The sequence below is a fragment of the Aquarana catesbeiana genome, linkage group LG11 (genome assembly GCF_042186555.1).
Source record: "Aquarana catesbeiana isolate 2022-GZ linkage group LG11, ASM4218655v1, whole genome shotgun sequence".
NCBI classification, from domain to species: Eukaryota; Metazoa; Chordata; class Amphibia; order Anura; family Ranidae; genus Aquarana; species Aquarana catesbeiana.
Window position 1 is genome coordinate 205,026,402 of NC_133334.1, and position 18,255 is coordinate 205,044,656.

The 18,255-nt window shown below is 39.9% G+C and overlaps 1 protein-coding gene across 1 annotated transcript in view; it reads right to left on the reverse strand.

Moving 5' to 3' along the window:
- Window positions 1-1,601: 1,601 nt before the first annotated feature.
- ZDHHC24 (zDHHC palmitoyltransferase 24) overlaps window positions 1,602-18,255 on the reverse strand; it is a 53,932-nt gene continuing 37,278 nt past the window's right edge. Inside the window, exons 3-5 of the mRNA XM_073605180.1 lie at window positions 15,240-15,517; window positions 12,801-13,156; window positions 1,602-5,865 (exon numbers count right to left, since the gene is read on the reverse strand). Of these exons, the coding sequence (XP_073461281.1) occupies window positions 12,843-13,156; window positions 15,240-15,517 (592 nt within the window). The 3' untranslated portion in view covers window positions 1,602-5,865; window positions 12,801-12,842. The remainder of the gene's footprint in view (window positions 5,866-12,800; window positions 13,157-15,239; window positions 15,518-18,255) is intronic.

An 18,255-nucleotide genomic window follows, 5' to 3' on the forward strand; every position in this document is an offset into this window, starting at 1 on the left:
ACCGCTGCGCTCTGTAAGCGGTGCTCTATATTATATATTCATAACTGCTATCTCTTGTAAGCTTTACTGCATAGTATGTAACAAATGCCTGAGCAACATGTACATTAGATCAACTGTTATTGTTTGCTTTGTAGTCCAACAGGTTGCTGGTAAGGTAGGCTCAAGCAAAATGGTTAACACTATGCCCATGTTATGTTTAAAGGGAGGGGGGGGGGGGAGCATATGTAATAGAAGTTTTTTTTAAATTTATCATTTGCCGTGTGGTTTGTGTCTGTGAGAACCTTTAGGATTTTCACTTTTGACACCATAATCATTCCTTAGGTTTTTTTTTTTTTATATCATCTGTCATATGGAGGGTCCGAGATCACCAACAAGCCACTTGTGACAGTAAATAGTCTTTATTGATCTCTCAAAATTGGTTTCTTCAGGAAAAAATACAGCAAACAGTTCACAGTCCTGGTATAAAAAAAAAAAACTATACAGCACGGCTCACTGCCAGTCTCTTGGTCCCACACTGGGATTTAGGGTTCCCACTTGTTTTGGAGTACAGGACAAGCCACAGGATCTCAGCAAAACTAGAGTCTCAGTCTCTGGAGTGTTCACAGCTGTGAACCACACCACACTACCTTATAGACACCTGCAGCTTCCTACCTGCTGCTTCTTAAGACTTCCCTTGCAATGTGGCTTAAACCCTTTAGAACCCCTGGAATCAGGGTTTGAAGGTTCTTGCCTCCCAAAACTCTTCGGACCTTCAAAATTACTTTTCTCCAATGAAGACTTACCAAACCAGAGAGTACTTAAAATCAGTCCACTCCTCTCTGACCGGACTACCCCAAAATTCCTCAGCCTACATGGGTAAGAACCCGATTACTAACAATATCCCTTGAGCTCTCCCTTAAAGAGACCACAATCCAAATAGTGGGGAAATATACCTGCCCTCCAGGATACACTCCTGGTATCCTGTATACATTTTATTATTAGTCAGTTGGTCCAACTACACGCTATATTGTTTTATATGTGCGTGTGCATACGCAACATCTATGCATCTTGAGTAATGGATGAGGTTAATTATGTTTACATGTCCTTGGTATGGGACTATCTCTTAAACAATGTTTGAACCTTTTTACCACTAGATAATGTAGGAGATTTTAACATACTGTATATATTCTTTAAAATTCTTTTTAGAATTAAAAAAAAAAAAAAAAAAAAGGGGGGGTTTTATCTAAACTATTGAGCATCTTGTATATATGCAGTTTTATTATTCAGTGCCACCAAGTACTGAATTTTACATGTTGCACATATTTCTTAAAGCTCTATTTAACCCAAAACCAAAACTGTAATATATTGCAGCTTACCAGACATTAGATGTGGTAGCTGCATTAGTTCTCTTTTAAGGTTTTTTTCCCCCTTGGTTTTCACCTGGTGATCTCACCAGTAACACACCTCCAGTATTAGAGTGCCCCACTCTAGATGAAGGAGCACTGAGGGCAGATTTGGAGAGAAGTGTGGTCAGTCTGGGGAAGTGAATATAAAATGTGGGGGTAGCATTCTTTAACTGTTCATTTTTAGCACACATCTAAAGTATTAAGCGACAGTAACTGTGGATGGACATGTTTATACAATTTTATTTGAGATTTTCATAAATACATTGGTGTATAAAAGGGGTAATATACTGTATAGCCTAAACATATCTGCATCTATAAGCATGAAAATTGGTGTATATACTGTACCTACATATTTGGCTATAATTGCTTACACGCTAAGCATATACGGAAGCATACTGTCCCATAGTAGCCAGACTCACTCTGCCTATAGGAAGCTCAGTGATCTGTACTGTGTCTAGTTTACTTCATATAGGAGGGAATTCAATATTAGCAGATACTACTTTTCTGGCACTAACTACTCTTGTTTGTGTATTGCGCCAAATTCATGAAGCAGCTGCGAGACTTTTGGTTCTGACAGCGACCCGTGTGCTAAATTCAGGTAATTACAAAATGTGCCATGTACATTGTGGCGCAATGCCTGTGCCAAATTCAAAATAAAATACAGTTCATATCTTACAAAAGTGGGGCTAATTAGGACCAAATCTCTTTTGGCGTACAAAGACCCTGATGCAGACAGGTTTCGTGAAAGTGTCTCTCTTGTGCTCTAGAAGTGGTGAACCATGCGGCAAAATAAAAGCACAGGTTCTAGACAGGTACATGAATTTGGCACACGCTGTGCCACTTTTAAGATGCACGAGAGACACTTTCACAAAATCTGTCTGCACCAGTCTATGAATTCCAGGGATAGTGTTCAGATGCTGAACATCAACCATTTAACAGATGCAACAAACAATTTAATTAGCCAACTTGTGTTAAATAATCAAAAATCCAGTATTTGTGTGCATATACAAGTATGTCACCTGCGATATTATGAGATCCATTTCTGATGTGCAACAAAGTTTTTAAATATACAGTAAATGTATTTCCACAAGAACCAAGATGTCTAACTTTTGAGGCACCAATACACAGCTATATAAAAATATATCAAAATTTATTTAGCGATATTAACAATTGAAAAAAAAAAAAAAAAAAAAGTACTTTGTTCTTTTATAAAATTTTGACATTTGGGAGTATCAGTTTGCACACAGTTACTGACAAGCACATATTAATACCTAATTTTCTCCACTGACCAATTATCATCACAGTATATTACAAATTAGATTTCAACATAGCTGATTCCAATGGCCAGTGGGGCGAGGGACTCTCTAGATGTTTCAAGTTAAATGCAGCCTGCTTCCTCAGGACAGCATCAGGTATATCAGAGAACTGTCTACAAATAATAAAAGTAAAAGTTTAAAAAGGTAAGTATTGATAAGTCAAAGCACACCACATCAATAGTAAAGTAGATATTTAAATATCAGTGAACATACATAGATACATACAAAAGGGACTTGTGTTATCCAAATGTGCCACATAGGAGACCCGGAGCTCCCCTACATATAGTGGTGTGTGCAAGGGTACCAGGAGCTACCCTGCTTAGTGCAGTCACTGCAATGCACCGGCATAAATGATTATTCCAATAGAACCTTGATATACTGTACATAAATAGGGGAAAAACAAAAAACAAACAGCACACGCAATGGGATGAAAGAGGGTGATGTCCAGTCCCTGTGAGGATATTGGAACTCATTTGAATGTCACCCCTGAGAAAACTTATAGGACTCTATACGAAGCGGTGAGTGGCAGACCTTACATGGGACTCCTAGCTATAGGAAAATGCTATAGTGCACGAGGCACCTTTTCCCCAAATTTACTCTATACTTATAGATGTGCTCTCTCAACAAGGTTAATACAGCTCCTGGTTTAGATTCCCCATACATGCAGCTTGGATAACATATCATGATGCCCTACTAATTTGAATCATTACCATGTATTTAACCTACAAGTGGAATATAATGTATTTGACTATATGACTGATGGGGGATTGACAGGTGTGCCCATCTGACAGCAGTACTGCAAGTAAAGGGAAGCCGTTTCTCTTGCGTAGAGATATCCTCGTCCCACTATCTCTTTGGGATCAATTGTCAGCTATTACTTAAAGAGATGTAAACTTTCTAATTGGTCAGTTGGGTATGGAATTAATATGTGCTTGCCAGTGAACATGTGCAAAATACTTATCCAAATGCTGTAATTGTAGAGAAGAAAAAGAAAAAAGAAAAAGATGATATGTATATGCCATACCTGTGAAATCCCTCAAGCTGGAAATCACTGTAGCAGACACTGCTACTCCAGTGATCTCCACTATCTTCCAGGTCCCATACTGAGCGGCAGCCTTGCTGTACTGTGAGCACTGTTGGTTCTTGGCATGGGAGCCATTCAGATCACTTTGCATTCCCTCAAAGAGTGCAAGGCGTTCTCTGATTGGACAGATTTGGCATATGCATAGTTACATTGGTCAAAATGATGTAAAAAAAGCTTAAAACTGTAATTCTTCTATAAAGTGAACCAGTACTTTGCCCAAGCAGAGCAACATAACAACAAGCTCATGTTAAGGCCATTCTCCCTGGAAGCAAATGCTTGCCTTTCTCTTCCATTACCACTCCATTCAGTCAACATGAGGGAGGAAGCAAGCCTGAATCATTCTAGTCGTAGATAACATAGGACTGTCTCGCTACCTCCTGTGACAGTTTGATCTTTAAAGTGTAAAAGGTGAATAGGCATGATTTTTAATCCAAAAGAGACATGCTTTGTCTCTTTTGCATTGAAATTACCTGTCTGTATGCCCCTGTACAGTAAGCTGAGCACGAGCAGCTCATTGTAGAAATTTGGCAATGCCAAAGATGCCAGAACTCCCGCTCATGTGCGGGAGCGACATCATCCCCACCCAGCCAATAAAAGCAGCCGGCACTCGATACCCGGAAGCCAGCCACTCTAAGATGTCAGCAGCTGATCGGAAGCTCCAGCAGCCAGAGTGAGGATAGTTCCGCTTTAACAGATTTGATTGTATGGCCAAATGAATAAGCATCAAGATTATTTTTTAGTCAAGTTGAAAACAGAATTGTATGTGGACTTTTTTCTACAGTGTTTGAAACTGCCTGTGGATTTGTCAAGAGTTTTGTTGAATTGTGGTTTTGAAAAGTAACGATAGTGCAGTGTATAACAAGGGGCAGCCTGGAATTGGGGCTGATGGTTGTATGATTAACATTGTAAGCATACTTTGGTCACCCACTGACTGGATTTTGTATATTGCCTAATCAGTTATACTATCAGATACCTATATATATTTAGTCATTTATACTGGATTTGCAGATACATGTAGTTTAAAAACTATGTTTTGCATACAGGTTGCAGCTGGAATACTGATTGGTCATAGAAGCTTTCAAGTTTATTTCCCATTAGCAAAGCCAACTGTAATATTAGGTTTTATGTTACCATACAATGAATGATACATATTTGACCATTTTAGATTAAATTGTCACTTAGTTTCCCTACGAGTAGGGGGTAAGTCATACCCCCCACCCTCTTTGACCTACCTGTGCAGATAATAGGCAGGAAGGAAAATTGTGCAAGCAAAAATCTATCTTGCACCCCACACAATCATTTGTCTAGTGTTTATACAGATGCTAAATACCAAGACCTGTAAAAACGTGCTTTTAGACATGAAATGGCATATGATATAAATTTGATCATTCAACAGCCAGTCTTTAAAATGAACAATAAAACACACGTACACATTTGTCAGGGCTGGAGTTTCACCACTGGAGCCTTCAGGCACATATTTGTTGGGACCATAAGCAACACCTGTCTACTGGTGTCTCTTCTCCAAAAATAAAAAGAAACGATAGACGTTATCCTGATTCTAACCTGGCATAGAATATTGTGATAATGTGTAATTAACCTTATATTACAGGAATAGTCTTTAAAAATAATATAGGAAAAAAAAAATGTGGCCAATAATTTTAAAAGGAAGCTGCTCCTTTGCCTCGGCCCCCTGTAGGCTGCATAGTGCACATAGAAATATGGTAATTCCCGATATGATCATAATCAATACGATCAGGTGAGATTATCTCATGTCTATGGGACTGATTGAACAAATGGAAGTATGGTCCTTGAAACAGATGTAAGTGCATTTTTCATAAAAGGCCTTGAAGATGTTAAAGGTTTACTTTGAGATGACAGAGGTCACCTTGCATTAAAATAATTAATTTTCCAAGAGAAGGTATGTAGGCTCTGAAAATACCATCTTACCATCTTACTAAAAGGCATCAAATAATCATTTACAGCCAGCTGTACATGCATCAAAGTACAAACATGTTCCTCTACACATCCAGATATTAAAAGGACGTTCAGCAGTTCTTCTGGTGCATGCTTGGTCTTGTACCTAAAGCAGGAATATATAAAATATTTGTAAGATCATGCATTCTGCAACAAAAGTATTGCATTAGGTACAGTTGACATCAATACCAACTTTCTCTAATGCCCTGTTCACACTTGGCGGTTTGGAATCACTGGCAGAATTGTGGTGATTCTGCCCACAATTCCAAATCATGGTAAAATGTGCAATACGGAGCCATTCATTCCCAAAGACACTCCAAAGGTGATGCGATTTTGCCACAACTGTTGCAAAATGTGGTTTTAAAAAAACAAAAAAAAAACAAAACTGGTTTAGTGCTAATATTTGGTACATGAGCTTCCTTGTGCTTTAAGGCTGCATTCACACCTGAGCATTTTCAGTTTGTAAAACGCCAGAAAAAACGCCCAACAAGCAAAATCCCATTCATTTAAATGGCCCCTGTTCACATCTGAATGTTTTGTAGCCTGAAGCTCAAAAAAGTATATGAGCTTCTTTTTGGGCAGATTACAGGCATTTTTCTGCTTTTTACATTTGTGACCTTTTGACCTGTGCAAAATCGCAGCACAAATGCACAACTTTCAGCCTGAAAACTAAACGCTCAGTTGTGAATTCAGCCTTAAGCCGCATACACACCAGCGGACTTTTCAGCATCAAAGGTCCAATGGTCTTTCCGACAGACTTTCAACGGAGTTACTACGGACTTTCGAACGGCCAGACTTGCCCACACATGAACTGACTAAAGTCCAGTTGAAAGTCCGTTGGTTTGAACGTGATACGAAGGGACTAGAATAAGGAAGTTCATAGCCAGGACTAGCATAAAGACGAACTGATTTTTTGACCGGACTCGAGTCCGTCGGAAGGATTTGAAACATGTTCTAAATCTAAAGTCCGTCTGATTTTCGACAGAAAAAGTCAGCTGAAGCCCACACAAGATCTGATTGTCTGACGGATTTGTTTCATCGGACCAGTCCGGTCGAAAAGTCCGTCCGTGTGTACGCGGCTTTAGAGTGGAGGGAAGACCATTCAAAAATGTGCAAATGCGTCGCTCAAGTGTGAACAGGGCCTAAATGACAGGAAAGATAGTTGAGTTTAAAGTTTTATGAAGAGCGCAGGTGGACAAATTTAAAGTAGAATTCAGTGGGTAGTCTTACAAAGTTAAAAAGTAAAGAGAAAAATTTTACAATACAAGAAAAATTTTCAGAGCTCGGTAATGTGATCATGTTGAAAAGTAAACTGGCAGTAGTTAAAAAGAGAAAGAAGGCCACATAAGCTCAGACCAAGGTAGCACTTCGTCCCTATTATTTAGTAGAACTAAAAAAAAAAAAAAATTTAATATATATATATATATATAAATAAATAATAGTAATAACATTTGCCCATGGGACTTTTGGAAAGTGGTGCCAAGTAAAATAAATAATGTTCAAAAAAATAAATAAAAAAAATACAAAATTTTGACATAAATATTTGTCATAAAAAAAACAAAACAAAAAAACACATCACACCACATATCCCAGTGTGCATATATTGTTGGTAATGGTGTATACCCAAAATCACAGAAGCACTGAAGTTGTAATATTCTTGAAGCTGTAGTCTCTATACGTTTCGTAGGGCAACGCCCACTTCATCAGGAGTCAGCCAAAATTTGGTTTGTGCGTATCTGTGGAAAGACCGCGCTATAAACAAAACATATAGGGAAAGTTATGAAGTAATCAATTTCAATTTTGGGACCACTCAACAGTGTAGGTCCCCTCATATGAAAATGAAAAAAACAAAAAAACAAAAAACACACCACACACACCATACATACACAATAGTTGGAGCAACAAAAATTAATAAAGGCACAGTGCACACCATCAATTATGTAACACCAGATAAAATCCAGTGGGATAAGTGATGTAGAATAATGGACTAAAAAGTGAAGGCAACGATGTAATAATGACGACCGTTACCGTATTAAAGTAAAATGATTGATATAACGATATAAAGCATACAAAAACAAAATAGTGGATGTGAAGTGATGAAATAAAAAAAAATAAATAAATATTATATAAATTTTTTTTGTTTTGCCATACTTTATATAAAGCAGTCAGAGAGCCACAGTGGAGTGGCTCCACTGGAGTAGCAGGAAATAGAATAAAAGACCAAGTTGACTAAGCCCTTTTAAAGGTTGTGCCGACCCAGGGACCAGCCCCCCACCATGCATCATGTAATTAGGGCCCGGCTGTATACACAGCCAAACCCCTTGCCATGCTGCTCATGGCGGTGAAACACCGCAGCGATGTGGCATGTTAACAGCTGCGGCGCATGCGCGCAACGTCACAGCGGGGCAACAGTGGCGCCCGTCACTTCATAACTTTCCCTATATGTTATTTTGTTTATAACGTGGTCTTTCCACAGACACACACAAACCAAATTTTGTCGGTCTCCTGATAAAGTGGGCGTTGCCCTACAAAAACGCATAGAGACTACAGCTTTAAGAATATAACAACTTCAGTGCTTCTGTAATTTTGGGTATACACCATTACCAACAATATATGCACACTGGCATATGTTTTTATGAAAATATTTATTATGTCAAAATGTGTCTGATTTTAATAGAAAATAAAATTTGTATTATTTTGAACACATTGTTATTTTTTTACTTGGCACCACTCTCCAAAAGTCCCATGGGCAAAATTGCCAATAGTTATTAGCACATTGGTTAATCCTGCTGCGAGCTTATGTCCAGCACTGATAATGAGCGCAATGTTAAGGTACTTATAAAGGCCCATTTACATTGCTGGGATGCATTAATGGACACTGCATTAAAATAGAACTTGACCCTTAAATTAAAAACTTGGAAGGAGGAAACAGGAAGTTTTATTGCAGTTGACACATAGGGAGATATTTATTAAAACTGGAGCACTCAGAATCTAGTGCAGCTGTGCATAGTAACCAATCAACTTCTAACATTAGCTTGTTCATATAAGCTTTGAAAATGATACCTGGAAAACGGATTGATTTCTGCTACACCATACTCTGTGTGCTCCAGTTTTAGTATATCTCCCCCATAGTATGCCCTTTTCTGCAATAGGGGATTCTTACCTTCCTCCTTACAAGATGCTTTAGAACAGGCATATGCAATTAGCGGACCTCCAGCTGTTGCAGAACTACAAGTCCCATGAGGCATAGCAAGACTCTGACAGCCACAAGCATGACGGGACTTGTAGTTTTGCAACAGCTGGAGGTCTGCTAATTGCATACAAAAAACATCACTATAAAAGTAAAGTCCACTATTTCTCAAATAAAGTGAAAATAAAAACAGAACAAAAAGAGTGAGTCCATTTGCGCAAAAGGTAACTATAGGATTCCAGCCTTCCACTAGCAGGATGCACGATCCTTGGAAGAAAGAAATAAAAAAAAAAAATAGAAAAAAAATATAAAATCAGAGGATTCCAGCTTCTTATGCCGCGGACACATGATCGGAAATTCCGCCAGTAAAACTCAGATGGGAGCTTTTTGTCGGAAACTGTGACCGTGTGTATACTCCATCGGTCTTTTGCTGCCGGAATACCAGCCAGCAAAAGATTGAGAGCATGTTCTCTATTTTTTGGTTGGGAAAAGTTCCTATCTGAAAATGCGATCGTCTGAACGTATTCAGACGCGCAAAATTCCTACACATGCTTGGAAACAATTCGATGCATGTTCGGAAGCATTGAACTTCATTTTCTCGGCTCATCGTAGTGTTGTACGTCACAGCGTTCTTTGGTGACTGTGTGTATGCAAGCAAAGCTTGAGTGGAATTCCGTTGGAAAAACCATCCAAGATTTTTCCAAGGGAAAATGCGCTCGTGTGTACGGGGCATAACAGTGAAACACCAGCAGAGACACCAATCATAAACTTCCGGATGTCTCCAGTGATCATCAACTCGACCAGATAACCCCCTGGAGAAACCACTACCGTTTGCTCGAACAGAATCATTCTTTTACGATCACTTTAATTTGAGAGATAGTGGACTTTTTTGTATATTTGATATCATCATGTGATCTGGTGGATGGTAGATGCAGCTCTAGACATTATATTTCTTTTGCACCGAGCACAATATTTTCTCTTTTATCAGTTCTAACAGTTTACTTTGTTCAATACAGATGCTACATCTCAGTCAACCTGTGCCTTTACTAGATCAACATTTACACTGAAATTAGGTACTTATATATCCCTAGGCAGGAGCCCCCTCACTCCATGTTACAGTTTGGCAGAAGGTTGTTTTTGGGCACCTAGCGCTGCACTACTGTGTTTTTTTTTTCTCATAGGGACCTCCAGCAGTGCAATGGAGAGACAAGAGGGTACTATGAAGACAAGGAAAGGTTACTGTTGGCTTGCTTTACTTTGTCTTTGAATTTGCTCTGCCCCTGCAAAATTATCTGAGATATAATAGTGGCCATATGCCATCGGCTGCATGGTCAATAAAAGTCTTTAGCAACACCCGTATTTATGATGCAACATGTAACGTTGGTAATCACATAACCCTTTATTTATGGTGGTCCTCTGCGCTACTATTAGTGAACTAAAATAAATAAAAATACTAAAGTGGAAATGCAGCAAAACCTAATAGTGTTCACAGCTACACCAATAAGAGTCAATTAAAGTTACAATGATCTTGCGCATAACCTAGCAATCCATCAAAGATTATTAAATTACTGCAATAATGTGAAATAACTTTCAATAAATGTTCATAAAAATAGTGACACACTTCAGTTGAATACGTGCATAAATGTCCATACGTAGAAATAATCCAGTAGTTCAAGATAGTGTAGATGAAGTATCATTCATCTGGCGTTTCAGGCCACCTCGCACGTCACTTCCGGTCCGCGGTATACTGCGGCCACGCCCTGCGTCATGTGACTTCCTCAGGGGCCTGAGGAAGTCACGTGACGTAACGCGTAGGGTGTGGCCGGAGTATACCACGGAAGTAACTTGCGAGGTGGCGCTAAACATCGAATGTTTGTCTCTGTTTGGTGCGCTTGCTGCTGATTTCATGTAAGCAGGTATTTTATTTAATAAACTCTTTATCATGGTAATACACTATTGGAGGCTTATTTACCTTACATGTGGATCGTAATATCGGTTACAAGGGGTGAAATTTCTTGATCTATAATACCTTGCTTGTGTTCCTGGGATCCTGGAAATGAAACTTATCCTATTGGATTTCCAAAGGCATTTAATCTATGCCTATGAGGTGAGAGTTCTGTGAGCACTTTGGTGTGGTGTCAGCGGTTTCACTCATTGGATAAATTGTCAAGTCTATTGATACCCAATCTACACTATCTTGAACTACTGGATTAGTTCTACTTAAGGACTTTTTTGCACTTATTCAACTGAATTGCGTCACTTTATTAACATTTATTGAAAGTTATTTCACATTATTGCAATAATTTAATAATCTTTGATTGATGATGGATTGCTAGGTTATGCACAAGATCATTGTAAGTTTAAATCACATAACTCTGCCTTCCCTATGTGACAGCAGGCGGGGGAGTCTTCCGACACCAGCTGTCACATTTTGAAAGCAGCGTGGCTGCGCGGGAATCTGTGAGTCAAAAAACAAGTCCTGTCTGCCAATGGCAGCTGACTGACTTGTAGTTCTTAACCACTTAAGCCCCGGACCATTTCGCTGAGCACTTTTTTGCGATTTGGCACTGCGTCGCTTTAGCTGACAATTGCGCGGTCGTGCGACGTGGCTCCCAAACAAAAGTGACGTCCTTTTTTTCCCACAAATAGAGCTTTCTTTTGGTGGTATATTTAATCACCTTTGTGCTTTTTAGTTTTTGCGCTATAAACAAAAATAGAGCAACAATTTTGAAAAAAAAGGCATTTTTTACTTTTTGCTATAATAAATATCCCCAAAAAATATATAAAAACATTTTTTCCCTCAGTTTAGGCCAATACGTATTCTTCTACATATTTTTGGTAAAATAAATAAAATCGCAATAAGCGTTTATGGATTGGTTTTGCGCAAAAGTTATAGCGTCTACAAAATAGGGGTTAGTTTTATGGCATTTTTATTAATAAATTTTTCCTTTTTTTTTTTTTTTTTTTTTTAATTAGTAATGGCGGCGATCTACGATTTTGTATCATGACTGCGACATTATGGCGGACACTTTTGACACATTTTTGGGACCATTGTCATTTTTACAGCAATCAGTGCACTGATTACTGTAAAAATGACACTGGCAGTGAAGGGGTTAACTACTAGGGGGCTAGAGAAGGGTCAAGTGTGTCCTAGGGAGTGTTTCTGAGGGGGGGAGGGGCTGTGTGTGATGAGTCACTGATCATAGCTCCCGATCACAGGGAGCTATGATCAGTGACAGTGTCACTAGGCAGAACGGGGAGAAGCTTGTTTACATCAGCATCTCCCGTTCTTCCTCTCCGTGAGACGATCGCGGGTATCCCCACGGACATAGAGTCCGCGGGACCCGCATTTGGACTCACGGAGCCTGCGACGGGCGCGTACGCGATGGCACGGCGGCAAATTCAAAGGGACGTACAGGTACGCCCATTCGCCTGTCCGTGCCATTCTGCCGACGTACATTGGCGTGCGCCGGTCGCTATATGGTTAATGGACTATGAGCATATTAATCAGCGCCCTCGTAGTCCATCAATACCTCCAGCAGCTCACCAACTGTCTTTCCATACAGTGGTATCGGCAGAGAGCTGAAGGCAATGTCTGCCGAAGCATGACATTGTACCCACGATCCACTGATTGCAGGTGCAATGCTTTACAAGGTCCTGTGTAAAAAAATAAAAAATGTAAATAAGTGCACATTTTTACCTGCAGTGCATTATTTTTTTACTAAAAGGTGACCTTAGCTTTTAATAATTTCTGCACTTCTTCTCAAAATGGCTCATTTCATATATTAAATATTTACATTCCCTGTGGAAAATTGAAATTTAAAGTTATAAGGCTTGAATTAATCACATACCCAACAATGGCAGAACTGGGGTTCACACATACTTCACACAAGCTATTGGGTAGACTTCATGGATGGTACAGTAGTAGAGAGATGCCCAAGTTCAAAATTGATACCATCTCCAGGCAATCTTGATTGTATCCAAGGCGATAACCAAACTAGGTACCATCGCTCTCCTAAGAAGTTCTTAAAATTTTTCTTCCAGCCATTATCATATTCTGTTGCATGACCACCAAACCACTCTTTTGTAGTAGTTCCACGGCTTAGAAGAATGAGATGAAAAGTAAGGAATGCAAAGCAGAATAGGAATCCCACAATACAAGTGTCAGCCACAAAGGCAAATATAAAGGTGGACGCTTTGACTTGACCTGTGGAAAAGAAGAGCCATTTGAAAATACAACTGCATAACACCAGTATATTATGGACACCGTAGACAATAAACTCCTGAAAAGAAAATCTGTAAGTCTTGAGTCAATGCAATAACACAGACACACAAAACTGCAAAGACAATTCCACAAAAGATAGAACACTGATTTTTGCTCCAGTTCACCAATCCCATAGCAGACATTCCATCTCCGATTTGCTACAGAATTCATTTGAGAATAAGCTAAGGGTGTCTTCTAGGTGCAGTCATCACATGTGTATACAAAAATAATTTTCAGTGTGCACTGGAAACCTATGTTAAATGCAATCTTCCATTTTTGCCTATATTCAAGTGGTGCTCTCCTCCCTACTATTCAGTAATTCAATTTAAAAAATGTAAGCAGCCAACAGAGGTACAGTAGTGCAGTCAGCATTGGATTAATGAATTGTGGGGACAGGTCATAGTTCCAAGCCAAAGCAGATACTGAGGCCTCCAAGTAGTAATTGTCTTGTGATAAAGGAAAGTATTACAAATGCTGAGGTTACAGTGTTCCCAGGTCCACGTCTAAACTACCGCCTGCTTCACAGAGCTCACACATTTGCTGTAAAAAAGCAACAGCTCCTGTGGGCCCCTGTCTCTTCCATGATAGCTTGGTCCAGGCGTTTACTTCATAATCCAAAACTTTGTTCCTTGATGCATATGCCTGATCACTCTAATGGCCGATATGCATTACATTTCTATCTGTCTGTGATGTCACCAAGCAACAAGTTTTAAAGTACAACAGGAAAAAGTAAGTGGGCTGCCACTGCGGACCTTTTTCTAAAAGTTCTGGTTGCCTAGCTATATTTGACTAAGTGGTTTTAAAGGCAGTTTTTTAAATTAAAATATAGTCACCTGCTTTGTGCGCTCTGTACTCACTATAGGGACAGACATGCTAGCTTGATTCTGAGACGCGCTTTGTGCGCCCACTGGGACACTGTGGCATTGCCCCACCCCCTGCTCGCATGATTTGACTGACAGCAACAAGAGCCAATGGCTTGGTGCACAGCAAGTGGCAATTTTTTTTTTACCTTAAAGTGGAGTTCCACCCACTTTTACAACTCTTCAGCATCCCTCACTAAACTGTACACTGTAAACAAATTGGATATTTTTACATTTTTTTCCCAGTACCTACTGTATATCTGCTGTATTCATTTTTCACTTCCTCCTCCCTGGCCGCGGCCCATTGCATCATTTCCTGTTTGCAATACCTTCTGGGAAGGGGCGGCAACTTCCTCTGAAACTGTAGTTGCTATGGAAACCTGACCTGAAACCTATTACACTGCTTGTGCTGCACTGAGCATGTGCGAGATCTGCAAGGATGAGATCCAGGAAGAAATACAGTCTGGCTTCAGATGCCCACACTTAAGATGGCCACGGCCTGCTGTAAGTTTATAAAATAACAAACTACTGCTATAAACTAACAAAACAGACCTTAGTTTACAGACTAACTTTACTAGAATACATTAAGCTTGTGTATTATAGGGGTATTTTTATTTAAAAAGTATCATTTCGGCTGGAACACCACTTTAATGTAGGGCAGGTAAAAAGGGTTTTACTTTTAGAATCACTTTTAGGTGATAAACCTATTACAGGCATGCCTTTAATATGTTTGAGAAAATGTATTATTTTTCGGTAGGCTAAAAGTACTTATGTCCTTTCTTTTGAATAAGTACATGGGATACTATTCATATAGCTGTAATTCAATGGTACTGGAGTCAGTATACCCTCTCTCTGGTTGATAGCTACCTCTGGATATGACCTGGATGGCTCTCAGCTGTACTACGGCCTCATTCTAAATGGAGTTGCCTTTGGTGACTGTACTGCCTGCCGATCACCGCTATAAAGCAAAGCCCTGCCAATGTGCAAGGCCTGAGTGGCTGTATCTAAACTTTTAGGTAGGAAGTAAAACCGCAGCTCATCTGCCTGTTTTTTACCCCCCTCCTTGGCCGTTCGTGTGAATGAGGCCTATGGGTTTCAGACAAGATGTTTACCCTTTAGTTATAATGGATTATAAAAAGGAAAAAAAAAAAAAAGGTCATATTTACCCAAAATCAACATCATCCAAGGCATAAGAAGGAGAAAGAAGCTGTGCAGGCTTAATCCCTCGTGAAGAAGACCTATAAATATATCCGCATTAAGTATGGTGGCAAGAAGTAGTGCCAACCACCCATGGAACAGAGTACAGAGGAAATATCTGTAGCTGGAGAAGCCAACACACTTTCCAAGTAATGTACAATGGTGATCACGCCGAAGGACACACACATTGCAGGTATAGCAGTGATGACATCTCGGTGGAATGTGTGTCTGGCAGGTATAGCAGTATCTAAAATAAAGATACAAACAAGTCAGAAAAATGACTGATATGTGCACAAACAGTTTAATAAAGAGCTTAAAATGTCTTCCTGTAGCTGGTTCTATTAAAACCTGCACTGAAAGAAATATGGGGTTTCCATAACCGGTCTTCTGAAAATGCCAGTGCCTGGCTCTATCTGGCTTCAGTTCTTTGAGACACTGACCAAAAATAAGCACGAGAGCCGGAAAAATCAGAACTCCAAAATTTCACACTTGCAAAATATTGGCATGGAATGTACTGCAATCATTGGATGAACTCAACATCTAGGGCACTAGCATTTTCAGAAGAGATCAAAAATAGTGTCCTTTACACAAATCTCTGACTCTAAAGCCTCATACACACGGTACGATTGTTGGCCAACCGAGCGTCTGATTTTTGTCAAAAGGGCGTGTGCCAGGATCTTGTCTTGCATACTAACGGTACACAATTGTCGTGCCACAAACACGAACGTAGTGACGTACTACGAGGAAACTCAGCTCTTGAGCGCCACCCATTGGGCCCCTTCTGCTAATTTCGTGTTTGGTGAGCACTGATTCCAAGCATGTGTGTTTGTACATCCGACTTTTGTTTGACGGATTTGTGTCCTGACCATACGAAAATCTGACGTCAAACCGTCGTCCGCCGAAAATTTACTAGCCTGTCATCCAACATTTGGACAATTGTCAAAAGGAGCGTACTAACGGTAAGATTTTAGGACAACAGTCTGTCAACAGACAATCCCCTGCCAACAATCGTAACGTGTATGAGGCTTAAGGCCCCTTTTACACAAGCTGAAAAACTGACAGGCGGATCCGATTGGACCCTCCAGTCTCTACTATGGAGCGGCAGATGTCAGCGGTCCACTGACACCCAATCGTCTGCCAAAAACAGACGGATGGTGGTCCTATTCCCCATCCATCTGGCGAATCGAAGCAGATGGAAATGGACAGGTGGTCCTGTCATGCTTTTTTTCTATTACAAGGGATGTTTACATTCCTTGTAATGGAATAAAAGTGACACAATGTTTTTTTAAAAACAGTGTAAAAATAAAAAGGTAAACTAAATAAGAAAAAAAAAATACAAATTTTTTTAAACGCGCCCTGTCCGCAGAAACGAACGTATACATGAGTAGCGCCCGCATATGGAGAACGGTGTTCAAACCACGCATGTGAGGTTTCACCGCGATTGGTAGAGAGAGCAATAATTCTAGACCTCCTCTGTAACTTAAAACATGCAACCTGTAGAATTTTTGAAAACGTCGCCTATGGAGATTTTTAAGGGTAAAAGTTTGTCGCCATTCCACGAGCGGGCGCAATTTTGAAGCGTGACATGTTGGGTATCAATTTACTCGGCGTAACATTATCTTTCCCAATTAAAAAAAAAAAAAAAAGTGCCAACTTTACTGTTGTCTTATTTTTTTAATACAAAAAAGTGTATTTTTTCCCAAAAAAGTACGCTTGTAAGACCACTGTGCATACGGTGTGACAAAGTATTGCAACGACTGCTATTTTATTCTCTATCTCTCCAACATACAACATAAAAGGACACATTGCACAAGGTATCTATATAAATCCTATCATTAAACACAACCCCCCCCCCCCAGAAAACACACCAGATCCCTGATCAGATCGTGTTCAGGAAGAAGAAAACAAATGATAGACAGATATATAGACAGACAGACAGACACACATTTTAAGCGCATTTAAAATGCCGAACCATGTCAGAGTATGACTTCTCCAATTCTTTTAATATAGATACCACCAAGGGTCCATAATTTAAATCATATAGACACTTTACATCTGAAGAGATATAAATCCCCAAATAGAATAGAGAATCGAGACGCCAAACAAAAAGGAAAGAATTGTTGCAGAGTAGTCCTCATCCTCACAGGCACATGGCTTGGCATCAACACTTATCTCTCAATATTTATTTTAACCGCTTGCCGACCGGCTCACGCCTATATACGTCGGCAGAAGGGCACGTACAGGCAAATTAACGTACTTGTAAAGTTGCCCTTTAAGAAGTGGCCGCCGCAAGCTCTGTGAGAGTGTGATCGCGGGTCCCGCGGACATAGAGTCCGCGGGACCCGCGATCACACTCACGGAGCTCGCGGCGGGCGCTTTTTAAAAGGGCAATGTACAGGTACGTTAATATGCCTGTACGTGCCCTTCTGCCAACGTATATCGGTGTGAGCCCGTCAACAAGCGGTTAAAATAAATATTTTGTGAGGCCCGCAATTGTCTCACGGAGAGGAAGAACGGGGAAATGCTGATGTAGACAAGCATTTCCCCGTTCTGCCTAGTGACACTGAGTGATCACAGCTCCCTGTAAATCGGGAGCTGTGATCAGTGTCATGTCACACATAGCCCCCCCCTACAGTTAGAATCACTCCCTAGGACACACCTAACCCCTACAGCGCCCCGTAGTGGTTAACCCCTTCACTGCCAGTCACATTTACACAGTAATCAATGCATTTTTAATCGCACTGATGGCTGTATAAATGTGAATGGTCTCAAAAGTGTCCGATCTGTCCGCCATAGTGTCGCAGTCATGATATAATATAAATTAAAAAAAAAAAAAATTATCGCCGATTGCTGCCATTGCTAGTAAAAAAAAATTTATAGAAATGCCATAAAACTATCCCCTATTTTGTAGACGCTATAACTTTTGCGCAAACCAATCAATAAATGCTTATTGTGACTTAACAAAAATATGTCGAAGAATACGTA